At 33.1% G+C, this 18,923-nt stretch overlaps 1 protein-coding gene across 1 annotated transcript; it reads left to right on the forward strand.

Annotated features, from left to right (window-relative positions):
- Positions 1 to 5,275: 5,275 nt before the first annotated feature.
- LOC133805558 (probable aquaporin NIP5-1) lies at positions 5,276 to 18,246 on the forward strand. Its single transcript, XM_062243739.1, has 6 exons — positions 5,276 to 5,356; positions 5,534 to 5,959; positions 6,119 to 6,180; positions 6,521 to 6,686; positions 7,892 to 7,944; positions 17,886 to 18,246. Exons 1-6 carry the CDS (start codon positions 5,276 to 5,278, stop codon positions 18,244 to 18,246), a joined length of 1,149 nt encoding a protein of 382 aa, XP_062099723.1.
- Positions 18,247 to 18,923: the final 677 nt, after the last annotated feature.

The following is an 18,923-nucleotide window of genomic DNA, read 5'->3' on the forward strand; positions in this document are numbered from 1 at the left end:
TATTGGCTTCTCTCATGAACCTCTGTATATAGCTCTTTAGAGACTCATCTTTTCTTTGTTTGATATCTGCCAAGTCGTTGGCATAAACTGGTGGAGTCCGGGCAGTGCTAAATTGTCTACAAAACTCCTTCCTGAATGACTCCCAAGAGGTAATGGAGTTTGGTTTAAACCTCCAATACCACTCTTGGGCATTGTCCGTCAAGGTGGTGGGGAAGACTCTACACCGATAGTCATCACTCACCCCGAGTAGTTCCATCTGGTCCTCAAACTTCCCAACATGTCTTATCGGGTCTGCCCTTTCGGTATAAATTGGTAGTACCGGTGCTTTGTACTTTGCTGGTGGTTGGGCTGCTCTTATTCGAGCAGAGAACGGGCTGCCACTCCGGTAGTCTATCAGATCTATCTCGGAAGGTCGCTTTGACAAACCTTGCATTGCAGCTGCTAGCATGTCAAGCTGGGCTTGGATAGCTGGTGCAACTGATGAGGTTCCAAGGTTTTGACCGCCTGGTCGGGCATTACCATCTGGCACGCCACCGTCAAGTATTTCTACTTGACTGGTAGGACGGTCCAGATTTTTCCCTTCGACCGGGACGGTCCTCCTCTTGTTGGTGATAAAGTCCCTCAGATCCTTCTGAGAAGCATGCTCTCCTACCCGATCAAACACCGTACTCTTCGATTTCCCAGTGGGCTTACTACGTGGGACTTCATCTCTCCTGCTACGCCGCTGGTCGGGGTGCAATGGAGGCTTCTTGGCACGCTCTGGGCAGTGTTCTCCTCCTTGTGGGTTGTGGCCCTCCTTTTCCTTGGATTGGCTGGTTGGATGACTATTAGCCTCATCCCCACCATGCCCATCTTTGAACTGAGAGGTCCTCTTCTCTCTAGGAGCTTTATTTTGCTCCTGCCCAGGTGGAGTCTTTTTACTGCCCGATCGGTGACTTCTGGAGGGGGTTCTAGAGTGCTCCCCTTGGGTTGAGGTAGTGTGCGATCGAACTCCATCTCCCTCACTAGGTGGGTTATTACCACCCCTCCTTGGTCTATCATTACTCCTACCACCAGCTTCTGTGGTCCTTGCTCCTGGAGTGGTTGCCCCTCGTGCTGTAGCTTGGGCATTGGCCTGGGCCAACTTGGTAGCAGCCTCCAAAGCAAGCGCTGCTTCACGATGTTTCTGGTTGACCTCCTCCTGTTGTTGTCTGAGCTCCTCACTTCTGGCCTCCATATCGCGTTTTTGCTGCTCTAAGGCAGCTCTCTGCCTGGCCATCTCTTCAGCAAACGCCTCTTGCCTAGCGTGGAATCGTGCCATCTCCTCCTGGAAGGCCCCCATGGTCTCTTGGAGCTCTTCAACTCCTGGAGTCACATCCTCAAGCATGACCCTAGGTTCATTCTCATGATATTGTGGGCAAGGACCTTCAGATCTAGCAGGTTCTTTAGAGGAGTTCGTCCTCTTGGAAGCAGCAGTGGTGTTCTTAGGCGCCATCTTGCTTCAGGGACCGTCTGTTCTTCTCTTCAGGCTCTCAATGAAAGCACCAAAATGTTGACTGCGTTTTTAGCCAACGACGTGAGAACGTCAAATACGACGAACCTTCAAGAGAATGTAAACGACAACAGACGGTATAAACAAGAAAAGTAAATAACACAGAATTTTTATAGTGGTTCAGCCCCGATTGTCGGTAATAGCCTAATCCACTTAGAGTTGTGATTTATAAATCTATACTCAAGATCAGATGGACTATGCCAACTGAGTTTCTTCAGTATAAATTGTGAAAATACAAGAATTCTCTCTAATTTCAGCACTTTCTCTCTCTAGAATAGACAGACCCAATTTTATCTCTCTAGAAAGAATAAGCAGAAGGGACCCTCTCTCATCTCATAAGCTCTCTATTTATAGAGATGGGATCCTCAACTGATATCCCCTTATAATAGGGATATTTTACTATATTTATTATATTTATATTACAAATAAACATTCAACATTCAAAATGTAACAAACTCCCCATTTGTGGGAAGAATGAGAGATTCCCGCGCATGTTGTTGAAGTTGTATCTGACTTAGTCTCCTCTAGCTAGTTGGTCCACCTCCTACTCGCTACCCATGCAAGGGCTGGTTGAACGTGCATGGTGGTAGGTTGAACGTGCATGGTGGTAAGAGATGCACTTCTCTCCTCTAACATGCACTCTCCTCTAGCATGCCATGTTCCTCCTTGAACCAATCTCCTTGGCTTCTCCTCGGACTAAGGTGGTCCGAGGCAACCTCCTTGGCACCTCACCTTGAACAACATTGAGGGAACCTCACCTTGGACAATATTGAGGGAACCTCACCTTGGACAATATTGAGGGAACCTCACCTTGGACAACATTGAGGCAACCTCACCTTGGACAACATTGAGGCAACCTTCTTTAGCATCTCCCAAACATGTCCGATCGAACATTGTATAGACTTTCCTTATGAAAGTCTAAGTCTCCATTCTCTTGCATGAGACTCCTCCTCCTTAGCTATTTACCTTGGACACGTTCGAGCCAACACTTAGAAAACCTTGGGAGGCTTGCCTCCTACACACCCTTGGGGTCTCCTAGGACCACACCCTCCTTGGGGTCTCCTAGGACCACATCCTCCTTGGAGTCTCCTAGGACCACTCCCCTTAGCTCTCCTAGGAGGCACTCTCCTAGATGCATTCTCCTTAGCCTCCTAGGATGCATTCTCCAATTTTTGGGTATAACAATGTTAAAGTTAACAAAACAAATCATTAAAACTAAGAATTTTCGTTATCTATACACTTATTATATAGAAGATATATATACTAGATACAAGCAATGTGCATAATATGCACGTTTGCTTAGTTTTATTTATAGAATTTATTAATTATTTTTATTAAATTTATATTAATGTCATATAAATTTCAAATAAATATCTTATTTTAATTAAATAATTTATTTATTTATTTTTGTTTAAGTTTATGTTTGTTCTAGTTTTTGAATTTGGGAGTGACAACAAGCGATTATATATTATATGTTTAATGTAATATTAAATATTATACGTAGATTTTAAATTTAAGTTTCTTGCTAGTTTAAAAAAATTAAAAAGATTTGTTGTTAATTCACAGTAGATTATATTATATGTTTAATATCATATTATTATAATAAGTGATTTTATTTAAGTTATAAAACGTATGATTTTATTATTTTAAATAATTATCATTGTAAAATATCTAAAAGATATCATATTTTAATTTGTTTAATTATTTATTATTTTTAAATAATTATTATTGTAAAATATCTCAAAAATAATCTTATTTTAATTTTTTTAATTATTTATTTTATTTTATTTAAGTTTAAGTGTTTACAAACTACCGTTTTTTAATTATTTATTATTTTTAAATAATTATTATTGTAAAGTATATCAAAAATATCATATTTTAATTTTTTTAATTATTTATTTTATTTTATTTAAATTTAAGTGTTTACAAACTACCGTTAAATATAAAAATATTATGTTAAATATAAGAATATTCTACTAAAGTTAACATTAACAAAAATAAAAAACCGTTAAAACCAAGAATTTTCGTTATTTACACATGTTGACGCGGTTTTTCGCCAACAGGTAATTAAGAGAAGGAGAGAAAGGGATTAGTGCTGAAAGTAGAACCGTCACAGATATGAAATCTTAGAGGATGAACTTGGTGACTCAAGACACGTTTTTAAGTGGTTCAAAGGTTAAAATCCTTCTACTCCACTAGTCAATATAATTGATATATTCTGGGTATTTAGTTACAAAGTATATATCTCTTCAGAGACTATTTTTTCCAACCTTTATCAACTCCCAGGGTCTCCATATTTATAGGAGAAGGCACCTGGAAGTTGGTAAGGAGGTCATCCCGTGACCTTCTTATTTGTCATATCAACTCTGTGACATTCATGATTAATTCCTAAATCTGACACATAACTATGGTCAAATCGATAAGTAAGGAGATAATGGGCCGCACGGCCCAACCCAGCCGTGGGTGTCTGAATACGCACGTTCCTACTGCGTGTCCGAGAAGTCAGGGAGATATCGGACACGTGATGTCAGATATAGGCACGTTTATCTTGCGTGTGTTGACTTTACAAAGGGTCAGAGATCCATGAGCAGCTCGTACCACGAGCTGCTCCCCTGACCCGACCTTTGGCCTTCAGACTCCTTCCCCCAGTCTTGGGCAACCTTGGCGAGTCCTTGAGGATACCTCGAGCTAATAGAGTACGACCTCGAAAACAGGAGCCCCGGCCTGGGGAAATTTACGGACTAACCATGATTAGTCCGATGCTCGACCTGCTAATCAGCCCGTGGGAAAACCAGGGCGTACAACACATTTATTATATTGAAAGATATATATATATATATATATATAGATATATAAATTTATGACCATGATCATCAGAATTTCAAGTTGCCATGTTTCCTTAATCTTAAGTTACATAATTATCCTATTTTTAAAAAAAAATATGGGTTTATACTTTTTTGGAACCTGTGTTTTTTTTCATTACCTGTTTGGACCCTGTGTTTTGACAAATTACTTTTTGGACCCTATGTTTTGTAAAATGGTTAAAATAGAACTCTAAACCTGATTTTGTTCAATATTTTCTCAACTAAAATCACAAATAATTTACCAAACTAACAATTCAGAACAAAAATAAAATGATTCTGCTTCAAAACTGTGTTGTTATATTCAATTTTTTCTTTATCAAAATTGAGTTTATGGTTCTATTTTAACAATTTCACAAAACATATGGTCCAAAAAGTAATTTGTCAAAACACCAAAATAGTATAAACCCAAAAAATATTGAAATCTAACTAATATATTATTTCGGTAATTAATTGTAGCGGTCAACAGATTTTATAGCTGAATATTCCAGCATGATACATCCAGACTTTGTGTGACTACGAGAAGCTGACTATAACCAATAAAATTCTTTTTAAGTAAATTAGTATAAATATATATATAAACTGCTAATTAGAATGTATAAATATATATTATAATAATTATATAAAGTTATCTTAATGGTTGCTTCTTATATAGAAAACTTATATATATATATATTGATTGAAAAAAATGTACTTATCTTATGGTACCGCCTACACGGACCGTGATAGTCACATATTTGACTTTCTTTATTAATTTAAGAACATAACAATTAGAAGCATTATAGTGTGCTTTCCTTTAGGTCTATTTATAATTAAAGACATATTTACGTGATAATATTGTGTATCTTCATATATATATAAAAGAAAAAGGTATATGATCCATATGACTAGTCTTGAAATGTCAGGAATTATTAATTGCCTAAGGTCACTCAGTACCGATTCCAATGTCTCTCTTGCCCGAAAGGTAAACTAAAATAATCTATACACATATACATACATATGATCCATTATATGCATTATTATTCTCTATCAATCCATACGAACAGTTTATATAGGTGTTTGGAAAAATAGTTTTTTCAGTCATTTTATACATATATATTTTTTTTATAATTAACCTGACAGACATAATGTATATATGCAGCTTGGAGCTGAGTTTGTAGGGACCTTCATATTGGTGTTCTCGGCCACCGGAGGGCCAATCTTAAACGAAAAGTACAATGGAGTGGAAACATTGATGGGCAACGCGGCCTGCGCAGGGCTGGCGGTGATGGTGGTGGTCTTCTCCATAGGCCACATCTCCGGCGCACACATAAACCCAGCGGTGACCATCGCCTTCGCCGCGCTGAGACACTTCCCTTGGGCCCATGTTCCGGGCTACATAACAGTCCAGGTTTTGGGTTCCATTTCAGCCTCTTTCGCTCTCAAGGCTGTGTTTCATCCCTTCATGTCCGGTGGAGTTACGGTGCCTAGCCCTGGAGTCAGCCATGCCCAAGTTTTCATGCTTGAGTTCATCCTCACCTTCTTCCTCATGTTTATCATCACTGCTGTGGCCACAGACACTTGCGCGGTACGTACTTTGATTAATGTTACGAAACTCTCATATATATAATCTATATATATATATTTATATGTGTGTGTTTATATGATGCAATTAATGTATAGTTGATATACATATAATTTTGTATTTTTCTTTAATGTATTTGTTCCCAATTAAAAATTGTGACAGGTTGGAGAGTTAGCAGGTATAGCGATTGGAGCTACAATTCTACTGGATGTACTTCTTGCAGGGTTTGTATATACATATGTATACCTTTATATTCTTATTTTGTTTTTCTGTAGATATTACATATTAATCAAAATAACTCAAACTAGAAAGAGAAAAAATTGTTAATATATATGTTGAGTTAGTGATATAATAGAAGAATATTGGTAAGGGTGTTCTAAAATATTATAAGGAAGTGACATATTGTTATTGATACAATTTAATATCGGATCTCACATATTTCATTCTAATAAATATTATGGTGTATGGCTAATTAATCATAGTATTTATACTTATGTGATGTTGAACATCTTAAAATATAAAATAACAACATTCATAATAAAATGGTGAGAGATGACATGGCAGGCCAACAACGGGTGCATCGATGAATCCTGTAAGGACAATAGGGCCAGCAATAGCAAGAGGAAATTACAGAGGAATATGGATGTATATGGTGGCTCCACCTCTTGGGGCCATTGTTGGGGCTGCTACCTACACTGCCGTTAAACTCCACGATAAACCACCAATTCAGGTATTTTTTTAGAACTTTAATTAACACCTTATTTATAAATTTGTAACTGAAAGTATATATTAAGAATGATTGGAGTGATTAAGTTAAGGGTATAATTTTTTTTTAATCAATACAGCCACCAAACATGTTGTGATTCTATAGACAAAGCTAGTTTTGTTAAGGAACCCTATTAGCCATTTTAGGACAAATGTTGAAAAGTAATATAATAAAAGATCGATATTACAAACAAAGACAATATCCTTGATAACTACTTCTATATGTGAGTTGATTAATCAGCAGGGGTCACGCAATCAGATTCCACGATGATATTATTATACCCAAGACTATTGAAAATCATCTTATTATTTTTTTATTACTCACCCTTGTTATAAGTTAATTACATTATTAAATATATTATACTCATCAAATATTAAAAGTGCCCCACATTGAATACAAATTTGTATAAAGATATCAACACAATTATAAAATAATGGGTTATACTTTATTCATTTTTAATTAAATTTAGGTTAATATATATTTAATCCTTAAAAACAATATTACTTGAAAATCGATTTCCCCAATTTAGAATTTTCATTTTGTATATTAAAAAAACTCACTTTTGCCTAAATTTAATGAGTAGATAGATATATCTCAACACCTAAATTCGTTTTAAATTCATTAAAAAATTACCTCAAAACTATTAGAATTATATTTTTATATATATATTTTTTAATTAAAAATATATTTATATAAAGTAACTGTTGGAAATGAGGATAAATTTCCCAGTTCAAGAATCTTAGATGAATCTCGGTAAACCAAAAATGAATCTAAGAACACAAATCAGTAAGACTAATTATCAAACAATTAGAAAATGAAAAATATGAAAGCATAAATCAACACAAGTATATATACTGGTTCAGAACAAGATCAATGTGATCTTGAACCTAATCCTATTTTAGGAACCACTATCTCTTCTTTATTCAATCAACGAAATGAGTACAAGACTTCAATGGAGCTTCTTAGAACAATCTTGGATCAAACTCTCTAAAACACTTAATCACACAGGTGTTTTCCTCTCAATCCCTGAGCAAGCACTTTCCCAACAGTTGTGCTTCTCAATACAGTTCCCCAAACTCAGCTCTCACAATTTTCTCAATACTCAATCTTGATTTTCACACTTGAGCTCTCTCGTCTAATCTGGCTTTTCTGTTGTTTCATCTGTGTAGTGTTCTTCTCTCTTCGTTTTTCTCTTCTCTGTTTTTGTTGTGTCTTCTAACAAGTGAATCTCACATGTCCTTTTATAGACCAAGGACTGAAAATTAATGAGGTTGTTATGATAGTTGAGAACCAAACAACTCATTAACAGAATTAGTTGAGATTTAGAGAAACTACCCCCACAATAACCAATAACAAATAAGATATAAGAAATTAGCTCTAAATATAATATATCAAACACAAAATATTTTAACATATACTTAAACATAAAATATCATTTTCTCAAATAATTAAATGTAAATATTAAATCTTAAACAATGAATCATTACGTATTTTTTCATAATCACTCAATTTAAAGAATTATTACATGGATCCTATAAAGCGCATAATATAAATATTACATAAAAAAATTAAATAACTCTAATAAACAAGTTATAATATGAAATTGAAATATTATATCATTTACCACATCAATATTATTTTCTTCTAAAAAAAAGTACTAAAGGCACTACAATATATACATACATATATCTACATTTAATAACAGTTATTAATAAAATGTTTATGATCTAACTCCAAAAAATTAACTAAAAAAGTTGTCCAAATTTATAAAATATTAATGGTAATTGATTTTTTAGAAAACTCTAGATTCTAAATATTTTTATATTAATATACATATACATATATAATCGGAGTAGGATCAAGGCGACACACTCAATACCAATCCCACCATACCTGCTTAAATATTAAGTGGAAAATCCCTGCTCTGTGCCTTGCATGCACCACGTAAAATGGTTAAAAACAGCTCATTAAGATTGGTTCACTATGGTACGTATATTGCCCCCACACCATGAAATTCACATCCCTATACTTTGTTGTAAATATATACATTTTTAATTCTATGAACAACGTATAACACATCTTCTTTTTGTACGTAATGGTGAGAAAACCTAACTCACTTATTGTTCTCCAATTGAATAGGTTCATGATGACTCTACTCGCCGAGTTTTCTCATCAGCAAGTTAATTGATTTCAACCTTTTTCTAAGGCAAGGGTATCAATGTAAGTGCATAGTTATATTATATTAGTGATTTTTTTTGGTAATAATTAATAAATGCATTTCTGTTATATGGAAATTTATTATTAAATATTGCTATGAAACATTATATGGTTCCAGCACTAATTGCAAAATTAACTTGAATATTGGTTCCCACTATATTAATGTAAAATATTAAATTTTTTAATTTTAATAATGATGTAGCATCAAGTTGTATTAAACACTATATAATGCTACATAACATTAATCTTTATGATATAATTGACATTTTCTCATAATAATTTTGTTGCAGGTGTGACAAATCTGCTGAAAAATCATCACAAATCAACTACTTGCAAAATATTTATAACAAAGATTTTGTTGATTTTAATTTTTGTAAAAGATCGTTTTATATGTATTTACATGGCAAGTCGTATATCCGTGAAGGAGTTATATCTAATATATATAATATAATGCTCGATTATTCCTATCTAATCTCAATTGTTTGATCGATATATATATATATATATTTATATATATATAGGTGTGTGGATGGTTATTGCCTTTCATCATCACGAACTAACATTCAAACTTAAGTTGTCCAAGAATTAATAGCACTTAATTTTATAAAAGTCAATATATGGTAAGCCCACATTTTTTCATGTTTATATTTATATATATGGGTAATTAGCGGCTAAATTGCATGTTCTTTTACAAGTGTAGTACTTAAGTCTCTTATCTTTTTTTTTTTTTTTTTTGCTGGCAAAAGTGTCGAACATTACATAATTGGTACACATTTTCCTCAAACCGTTATCCGTCTGTTAAAATGAGGATTAAATATGAATGTTAGAGACTATTGTCGCCAAAAAAGAAAAAAAAAATTAGGGACTTAAATGTTTCAATTTTTAAAGAACAAGGAATTTAGCTGCCAATTCCATATTTTTTTTCTTCAAGAAAATCAAATACTCTATAATTAACATATAAAAAATTATTTCATAGATTTTTTTAAGAGGCTATTGACTGCCCTAAACAAGTTGTGGTAATTCTACTATTGTATAGTCCCATATTATTTTTTTAAGGGTTATTTACGACGAAAGTACTCAAGTTATTACGTTTGTAGCACTTAAGTACCCAAATTGTTTTCTTGGCGACGAAAGTACCTTCCGTCCATATTTTGCTACAGTTTGGTACAACCGTCAGTTCTCACTATTAAATTTGTTTGTAAAACGTAGGCAAAAGTACTCAATTAAATGGATATTTGCAGCGAAAATACCTAATTTAAAAGGTGTTTGCAGCGAAAGTGGTCAATTTAAAAGATGTTTGCGATGAAAATACCCAAGTTATAAACAAATTTTACATCATATAGGTGGACTTAACGACGAAATAGACAATTGCACTAAACTGCACCAAAACATGGACGAAATTTACTTTTCGCCACCAAAAAAATAACTTGAGTACTTAAGTGCCACAAACACAATAATTTAAGTACTTTCGCCGCAAATATCTTTTTTTAATTACAAAATTAAGATAAAATAATTTTTTTACATTACCTCATATATTAGTTTCTCTATTGTTTTCTTTACATTATTTAAATATTTTTATTAATTAAAATCATAGAAAATAATAAATTTGGAGAGAGAGAAAAAATTGAATAAATATTTTTTTTAAAATGTGTAAAGGAACTTTAAAATGTTAGAAATGATTAAATATTTTTTATATTAAAAATTTCCTTCTCTACATTTATAGATTTTTAGAGATCTTTTAACTATATTTTTTAAATTATTTAATTTTCTTTCTCTATGTCTTCAAATTTATTAGTTTTTATTTTTTTATTATTTTAATTAATAAAAATATTTAGAGATATAATATTTAAATGATGTAAAGAAAATATAGAAAAACTGATATATTATATAAAATGTTGACGCCGTTTTTCGTCAACTTGAAATGTAGAGCACGTAAACAGTAAAAAATTATGGCTAGAAAAATACAATAAAGCAAGGAGGATTTTTTACATGGTTCAGCAGTTAATTCTGCCTAATCCACGAGTTTTTGTTATTAGAACTTAGGGAATTTCTGGAAATTCTTCAAAGATGAATTCTCCAGAGTTTCTCTCAAGATCACAAAATTTTGGTCCATTACAAAGGCACAGGACTTCTCTATTTATAGAGGAAGTATCAGAATACTATCCTACACGTTTATGGGAAGTTATCATTTACATTAATAAATTTAATGGCTTTAAAAGCTTGTAACTCCTATGTACAAGGAAACGTACCCTGAAGATCAGGGGGCGTATAACTGACTAATAAATATCCCTATATTATAGGGAAGTTACAACAATAAATGTAGACTGCGTCTCTCCAAGTGACTCACTAAGCTGTTCGAAACCAGCAATGAACATCGCCAGCATTGTGCCAGTCCAGGTCTCTAAGTGGCTTTCGAGTTGTATTATTTTCTCAAGATCAACTTGGAAAGGGTAAATACCATTGAGGCTGCCTTACCCCGAGCTCACACTCATGCAAGCTCGGGCCACTTGATCCGAGGTCACCCGACAATGGACGTACTCTGATATTCTATCTTTCGAGCTTGTAAGGACTTCGAGGTTGCCACCTGCTTTGAAGGTTCGGCACCTAGGTTGCGAACACGTATTCTAGATATTGCGAGCTCACACCTGACGAATCCAGCTTTCGAGATCACAAGTCTCAAGGCTCGAAATCTGGGTGTAACATAAAAAAATATTTTGTTTTAATTTTGTAATTAAAAATAATAATATAAGATTATACCGTGCAGAACCATAACTTGTCTAGGGTAGTCAATAACTCCTTAAAAATTTAAGAATTTTTTTTTTATATGTTAATTATAGAGTATTTGAACTTCTTGAAAAAAAAAATATATGAAAATTGGCGGCTAAAGTCCCCATTCTTTCGAAATTGAAGTATTTAAGTCACCGATCTTTTTTTTAGCGGCAATAGTCTCAAATATTTACATTTAGTCCCTATTTTAATAGATGGATGACGGTTTGTGGAAAGTATGCACCAATTATTTAAGGTTTGAGACTTTTGTTTTAAAATATATATATATAAGAGAATTAAATATGATATACTTATAAAAGAACAAATACTTTACCCACTACCCTACTTATAATTATATGGCCAACTTTGTGGCCTTTCCATAGGTTTCATAAAGCTTTGATGTGCTTATCCACGCAACTAATTGGCTCTTTTTTTTTTCCTTCCATCCCATTCAATGAAAATTTTCTACTAAATTAAATATATACTTAAATTTCCTTTCTCACATGTATATTTTTCGTATCTAAACATTGAGATTTACTAAAATTTAAATAATGGGACAAAAGAGACACGTATCTTAGAGACGGAAGAATTTCATTTCCTTTCCTTTGAGCATTCAGAAGACAAGTATACACATTCAGAGTTTAAGAGTTTAAATAGTTGGCATGAAGATTATAATATCCATAATGACTGAAAATTACATTATTTTTTTCAAAAAATAATTTTTATAAATGATTTTTAAATAATTATTTTGAAATAAGTATAAATAATAAATATAATTTTCATAGAAACATTGAAATAATTCTATAATTGCTACAAAAATTATGGAAAATACTTTACACTACTAGAAAAAACTCATTTCGTGTTAGTAGTAAAATTGACGCGAAATCTAATGATGCAATTGTGTCAGTTGCACACGGACATGTAAGACCATTTCACATTAGTGTGTCACTAACATGAATGAAGCTATTTTGCGTCACTTCTCAACTAATACTAAAAGACTTTTAGACAGTTGAGAATTGACGCGAATAATATATCAAAAATAATTAATTTGCTAAAATTTATTTTGCACAAAATCTAGAATTGAATTTAACATGAAAAATCAAAATCAAAATATATACAGAATTAAAATCTACCAAAATCTAAAGTAAAATACAAATAAGAAACACTTGTCATGGTTAGGATAAGATGAATTGTATATTTTCAAAATATGACACAACACCTAATCTAATATAACAATTGAAAATTATACATTTACAAGTGTAGTAGCAAATGATCAGGAAAACCAAACTAGCAAATTAGGCACTAATAGATTTTGCAATTACTCAGTCCAAATTCACACTTCTCAACAAAGCCAAGGACAATTACAAATGTGAATACAAAAGCAATGGAAATTCTCTCTGACTTCTCTTTACCAGAAAAAGAAAAATTTCTATCAAACTTTATAATATATTACAAAACTCAAACAAGTCAATGACCCAATTTAATTGAACACGGAAATCAAATCCCTCTTATAAAGAATAAACTAAGCAACATTGATGATATACTAGACAACCAGTGTTGCCTATTGTATTCGCTTTATGTTTAATATTAAAAATCTATTTTAGTAATCTTCATGTCCATATTTTAGTACATCCATTGAAGGATATATGTGGGTTTTCTAAACTTGTTAGGGTAGTGTAATTGCTCTTTCTGATTCATCAACTATTATATTGACATGCACATTATAGAAGGATACTTATTATGTTTTAGAATATGCTATAGGAAAAACAGGGCAGTGTTTATAAAGAGAAGAAAATATGCAGTTAGACATTAGAATGCTTTGTTTGCTCCATTGTTTCTCAAAAAATAAAAATGATAATTGAAACTACGATTTCACATATTTTGTTTGTTGATTTGGTTTGAAGAGCACACATGGCTTGATTCCAACATAAAAATGTAGATTTACCAACAAAATTGAGCATATAGGCTATTAATTTTTAAATGATCTAAATCAATAATTGTTTCACAAGTACTATTTTTCTCTACTGAATGCACACAAAGCTTGATTAATTAATAGTAAGAAATCAATTATTTAGAAAGTTCATTCAATAGAAAAATCAAAACAACAATTTAAATGCAGATAATTCTCTCACCCAAAACTCTTTAAGAATGAAATAACATTCTCTTTAAAAACAAAGGAGCCAGAATTTCTCAACAGAAGAGAAAGAGAAGTAACACATAGGGTTAAATAATATCCAAAGACAACCTTGAAACTATTTAAAGCAGCTTAGAACTAGATTTTCCAAGAATTCAATAGAAAATTTTAAAATTCACTCTCCAGCAACTCCTATTAAGATCCAAATGTGAGAGAGGAAAAACATGAGAAAGGTTGAGTTTTCCCAATAAAATTAAAAAATAAATGACGGAGAGAAGCTCGAATTTTGGACTCAAACATAAAATGAGATAGATAAATGTTTTGATACTGACAAAAAAAGCATAAAAAAGCTTAAAATTAATGAAAATAAAAAGAGATGAGAAGAATATAGAACTTAAGTTGAAAAATGAGAGAAAAAATACATGTCCAATCGAGAAATGAGAGAGAGGTCTCGTTGTTTGTTTTAAAAGTTAAGGCATAAATATATTTTATTCAATAATTAAATAAATACCTAACGTGATTATTCACAAAGAAAATAGAGAAGGAAATTGTTCCAATGAAAAAAGAATAAGAAGCTGATACCATAATGAATATATAGATAAGAAAAACATCAAAGAAAAATAAAACCTGAGATGAGAGTGGAAGATGAAGAAAAACTTAAGAGTGTCCATAATAAATAAGGTGCATACAAGGTGCAAATCTCCAATTCAACTTCATGGTTTTTGAGGTTCTAGTCGAACAAATAGAAGATATACTTATTCTTTGGTCAAAATAAATAAAAATAAAATAATTAAAACTTAAAACTTTCAGTACAAAGATTTACAAACATGAAGAAACATAGTCAATCCTTCCCTCCCATTACTCTACTACTTTCTTTCTTCTCTTGCTTGGTGACACTTTTTTCTCTCTCCACTCACTTTTCAACTTCAACTTCTTCACTCACTTTTCTTAATCACGCACCTCTATAATTTAGTAGAGACATCTATTAAATAATAAAAATTATATAAATATTTAGAGAAATACTTAAGCATAGTTCAATGAATAGACCTCTCTAAAAGTCAACCCTTAAAATTGCAATAGCCTAATAACAGAGCATCAAAAAATCAATTAAGTAAGAGAATTTAATACCATAAAAACATTTTAACATACCCAACAATAACTATTGTACTTTCTCATAGGATTGATTTCTTTTATTTGAATTTTCTGAATATGTTCGAATAGGCTTAATCCAAACACAAGATGGAAAACAGGGTAAAAAACAAAAATTATATCACAAAACACACATATATATATAGAATCTATATATGCAAAAGTATATAAATATTGCAAATATTAATTAACCTATCACTCATATAATAAATAACACAAGTCCATTAAGTATTTTGTTATTTAGACATTCTTTCAAAATTCTAGAGTGCATAAACAATAATAGTAAACAATCATCTTTTGAAAAATTGGACACAAAAGTTTTATCCACACTTATAATAAAAGAATAGAACAGGACCATATGTCACAAGAGAAAGACCAAAATTACATATGGCTAAAGAAAAGAATTATAATGCTTAATATACTACTCTCCCGAGCTTCTATATTGATTCATTTGTGTGAAGTAAAAATAAAAATAAAGTATTTTTTTTTAATATGCAAAATAAGTATATTACCTGACCTTACTTTCAACTGACTTCTTTGATTTCTTTATGTGATTTAAAAACCTTGTTAGATCGAGCCTCGCCATAGTCAATGACCTTTTTTACTCTATCCATTATGACAGTTATGTCTTCTGCAACATTTCATCATAGCAAGTGGTTGATCATTCAAGATGGTTTGAGCATAAGCATCATTTTAAATAATGAACTATCAAACCCAACTTCATATTCCTTGTAACCTCAATTATAGAAGATAAAAAAAATTAGAGCAATCAAATTGAGAAGTAAGAAGCTAGTCATAATAATTATAAATTATATATATCTTAAACTTCTGTGTTACATCAATACAATGCTATATATTATATAACACTCAAAAGAATAAAGCAAATATAGAATAGAACCATGAAAACACTACAAACAAAAAAATGCTCATTATTAGAAATATATGTGTGAAAATTGGTAATTTAGAAAACATTAATTATTTATTAATCTTTATAGTGTTTTATCTCATATCAATACACATATCTTATGATTTTTAGAGGGACGAACAAAAAAAATACTTCAACTATGTAAATACCATACCTATACATTTATGATTCTTGAAGCAAATGAGCAACGATATCCTAATATTTCTACACTGAAATAGGAAATAATAAGAAAAAGAATGCCAATTTTTAGTTGATTAAAACATACATATTTATTCTTATCAAATAAAGCTATTATAGAAAGAAAAAAAAAGTAAAGATATTGAGATTTAATAGTAAAATTAGCCAAACCAAGCTCTCTAACAATCAAACAATAGAAGAAAGAATATAGATTTCTCTCTATCTCTTTGTCACTCCTCTAATTTATATGAGTTTATAAGTTTAATATATTAAATAAAAGCAAGCAAGAAAAAGTGGAGTATATATATAAATATATATTCATAAAAATCTGTCATCTTCCCTTCCTTTCCAACAACAATATAATATATATTTATATATAAATGAATATAGTACAAACAATAAACATATGTATTTCAACAAATATATATATTTATTAATATGAAACTAAAAACTAAAAACCATAGATGAGATTTTGAGAGATGCACAGAGAAGAAGAACATAATAGCTGGTAGGGCACTTGTTCTTGCTTATGGTTGGCAACAAAGAAAAATAGAGAGATTAAGAGGGATAGAGATGGAGAGGGAGAGGACGATTTGTAGTGAGAGAGAAAGGTAAATTCTTTACTAAATTTTTCAACTAAGGTTTGAGGAAAAGGAGAGGGGACAGTTGGAGGAAATGAAAAGATGATGGGAGAGGTAGCAAGACAAGACAATAGATTAAAAAAAATACTTATATTTCACTTAGCGCCCTTTATTTTTTCTTTGCCGCTTTTTTATTTTTGAGTGCTTTTACGTTACTGCATTTTTCATATCTATTATAATACTTTTCAATTAATCTTATGCTCATGTGTTGTTAAAAAAGGCTTTTGTTGTAGTGTGGGTAGATGAAAGGGTACAGATATTTGATAGCTGGTTAGGTCAGTACTAAACCATGCATAGTTTAAACGAGGTTTGGGATGGGGTCGCCGTTCAATACGGGACCAACATTTATAGAGACCTTTCGAGGTTGTCTCCTACATATAGAGAATGGACTCCCCCAGCATCCTCTGAAGATAGGGGAATTTCTTGGTTGACGAGGACAAGCTCGGTAGAGAGTACCAGTTAGGTTTCTTTTGACCTGAGTCTTGCTTCTTTTTGTAGTTTAGGCTCGATCACAAACGTTTAAATTGTGTATCTGGATGTGACATGGATTCCGACTTGGATAACATATTGAACCGTCCTATGGGGGCGAAGGCGAGTAAGCTCCAGAGGGCGTCACAGAGAGGGGGTCACCCCTCAAAGATCCCAAAAAGAGCCGAGGTGACTCCTCCAGCCCCAGACTCCCAAGGCCCGAGCCAAGTTGCTACTGCAGACCCCGAGGTCAAGGGACTTGTCGAGGCCTCTCTGCCCACGCCTCCTCTTAAAGTCCAGCCCCTTCCACCATCTCCTGCCCCACGACCAAGACTGACTCCCACAAGGGAGTGCTTCTTCACGGTCTCACCCCATGTGCCCAAGTTCGTGGTCAATAACACGATTGGGCCGTAGGGTGTAAACCTAGGGTCCGAGGTCCTAACCCAAGCTGGTCAAAGCCTAAGTAGCTTCGCTACTCCCTAATGGGAATTTCTGACCTCATGTAGTGATGCTAACTCCATTTTCGACAAAGGCGGCGAGCTCATCATCTCGGTAAGCCACTTTTCCTTTAACCCTATGCTCTGTTAATTCGAATATTGCCTCCACTGACTTAGTTTTATTTTTTCATGCAGACCTTTGATTCCTTTATTCAGCATAACTTCATGCTGAATAATGAGGTAACCCAGGAGCAAGGCATTGGCCCAAGAGTCTAGGGATGCCCAGCTGAGGCTGGCAGATGAGCTCAAGGTTGCCCAGCAGGAGATAGCGTCTCGGGACATAGCCCTCCGGAATATGTCAAAGCTCGAGGCGACGCTGACAATGACCATGAAAGAGGTCGAGAACAAGAATTCCGAGCTTAAGGCCCTCCGAGAACAGAACACCAAGTTTGAGGAAGAAAAGGTAGCCACTTTCGATATCTTCGAAGGTGAGAAGGCTCGCCTTTTGGAGGAGTTCAAGGCTAAGAAGGATCATGCCGTTGATATGGTGATGTATCGGATTTGGGTGAACAACCTTCCTAGACACCTTGGAGGCCAAGTTCATCGATAGATGGCAAGCTCGCCTTGATGAGGAAGACGCCAGGCTCAAGGCTGAAGAGACCGCGGGAGCATCGGGAACGGCTGGGGAGACCGCGGGAGCATCAGGAACGGCTAGGGAAAAGGTGCCGGCTCCATAAGTGTGGGATCATGGGCTGTGTCCCATTATTTTTTGTAACTCATTTTATATATATGCCCTTGGGGCAAAGACAATACATAGCTTTCTTTAGAGCTATTTCATTATTATTTAGATAATAATTTTAATCTTTATGCACACGATTCTCTTGCTCGAAAACCTTCATGCATTCGATTTTACATTCATCTTTTGCTTTAATATTTTTGCTTTACATTTTCGGGTTGAAATATTTCAAGCATGTTATACTAAAGGCTTGCTTTTATGTTTGTTTATTCATACAAACACATTTGTTGGATTTAAGCTTGAGTTTCAATGCATTCATGCACAGTTTACTCGATATATACATGTCCGACCTCGTTATTGTCAAGGTCGAACCTTACTTTTACCAGGTACTCGAAAGCACTTATATGGTATGTAATCTTAGTAGTTTAGTTATATCTTGCTTTTCTAGTCACTTTTTCTCATCCTCGAGCTGGTTCTCGAGGTTGTGAGGTCGAAACTTATTTTTGCAAAATTTTCCCGCCTCAGAATCAACATTCGTAGTTGGTTTATTT

This window comes from Humulus lupulus, chromosome X (assembly GCF_963169125.1).
Source record: "Humulus lupulus chromosome X, drHumLupu1.1, whole genome shotgun sequence".
In the NCBI taxonomy this organism is placed as follows: domain Eukaryota; kingdom Viridiplantae; phylum Streptophyta; class Magnoliopsida; order Rosales; family Cannabaceae; genus Humulus; species Humulus lupulus.

Excerpts from the sequence above, each read along its gene's own strand:
- LOC133805558 (XM_062243739.1), top strand. The coding sequence starts at position 5,276 with ATGACTAGTCTTGAAATGTCAGGAATTATTAATTGCCTAAGGTCACTC. Across the intron at positions 5,357-5,533 it reads ATGTCTCTCTTGCCCGAAAG|CTTGGAGCTGAGTTTGTAGG; the intron begins GTAAACTAAAAT and ends GTATATATGCAG. Across the intron at positions 6,687-7,891 it reads ACGATAAACCACCAATTCAG|TGTTCTTCTCTCTTCGTTTT; the intron begins GTATTTTTTTAG and ends TCATCTGTGTAG.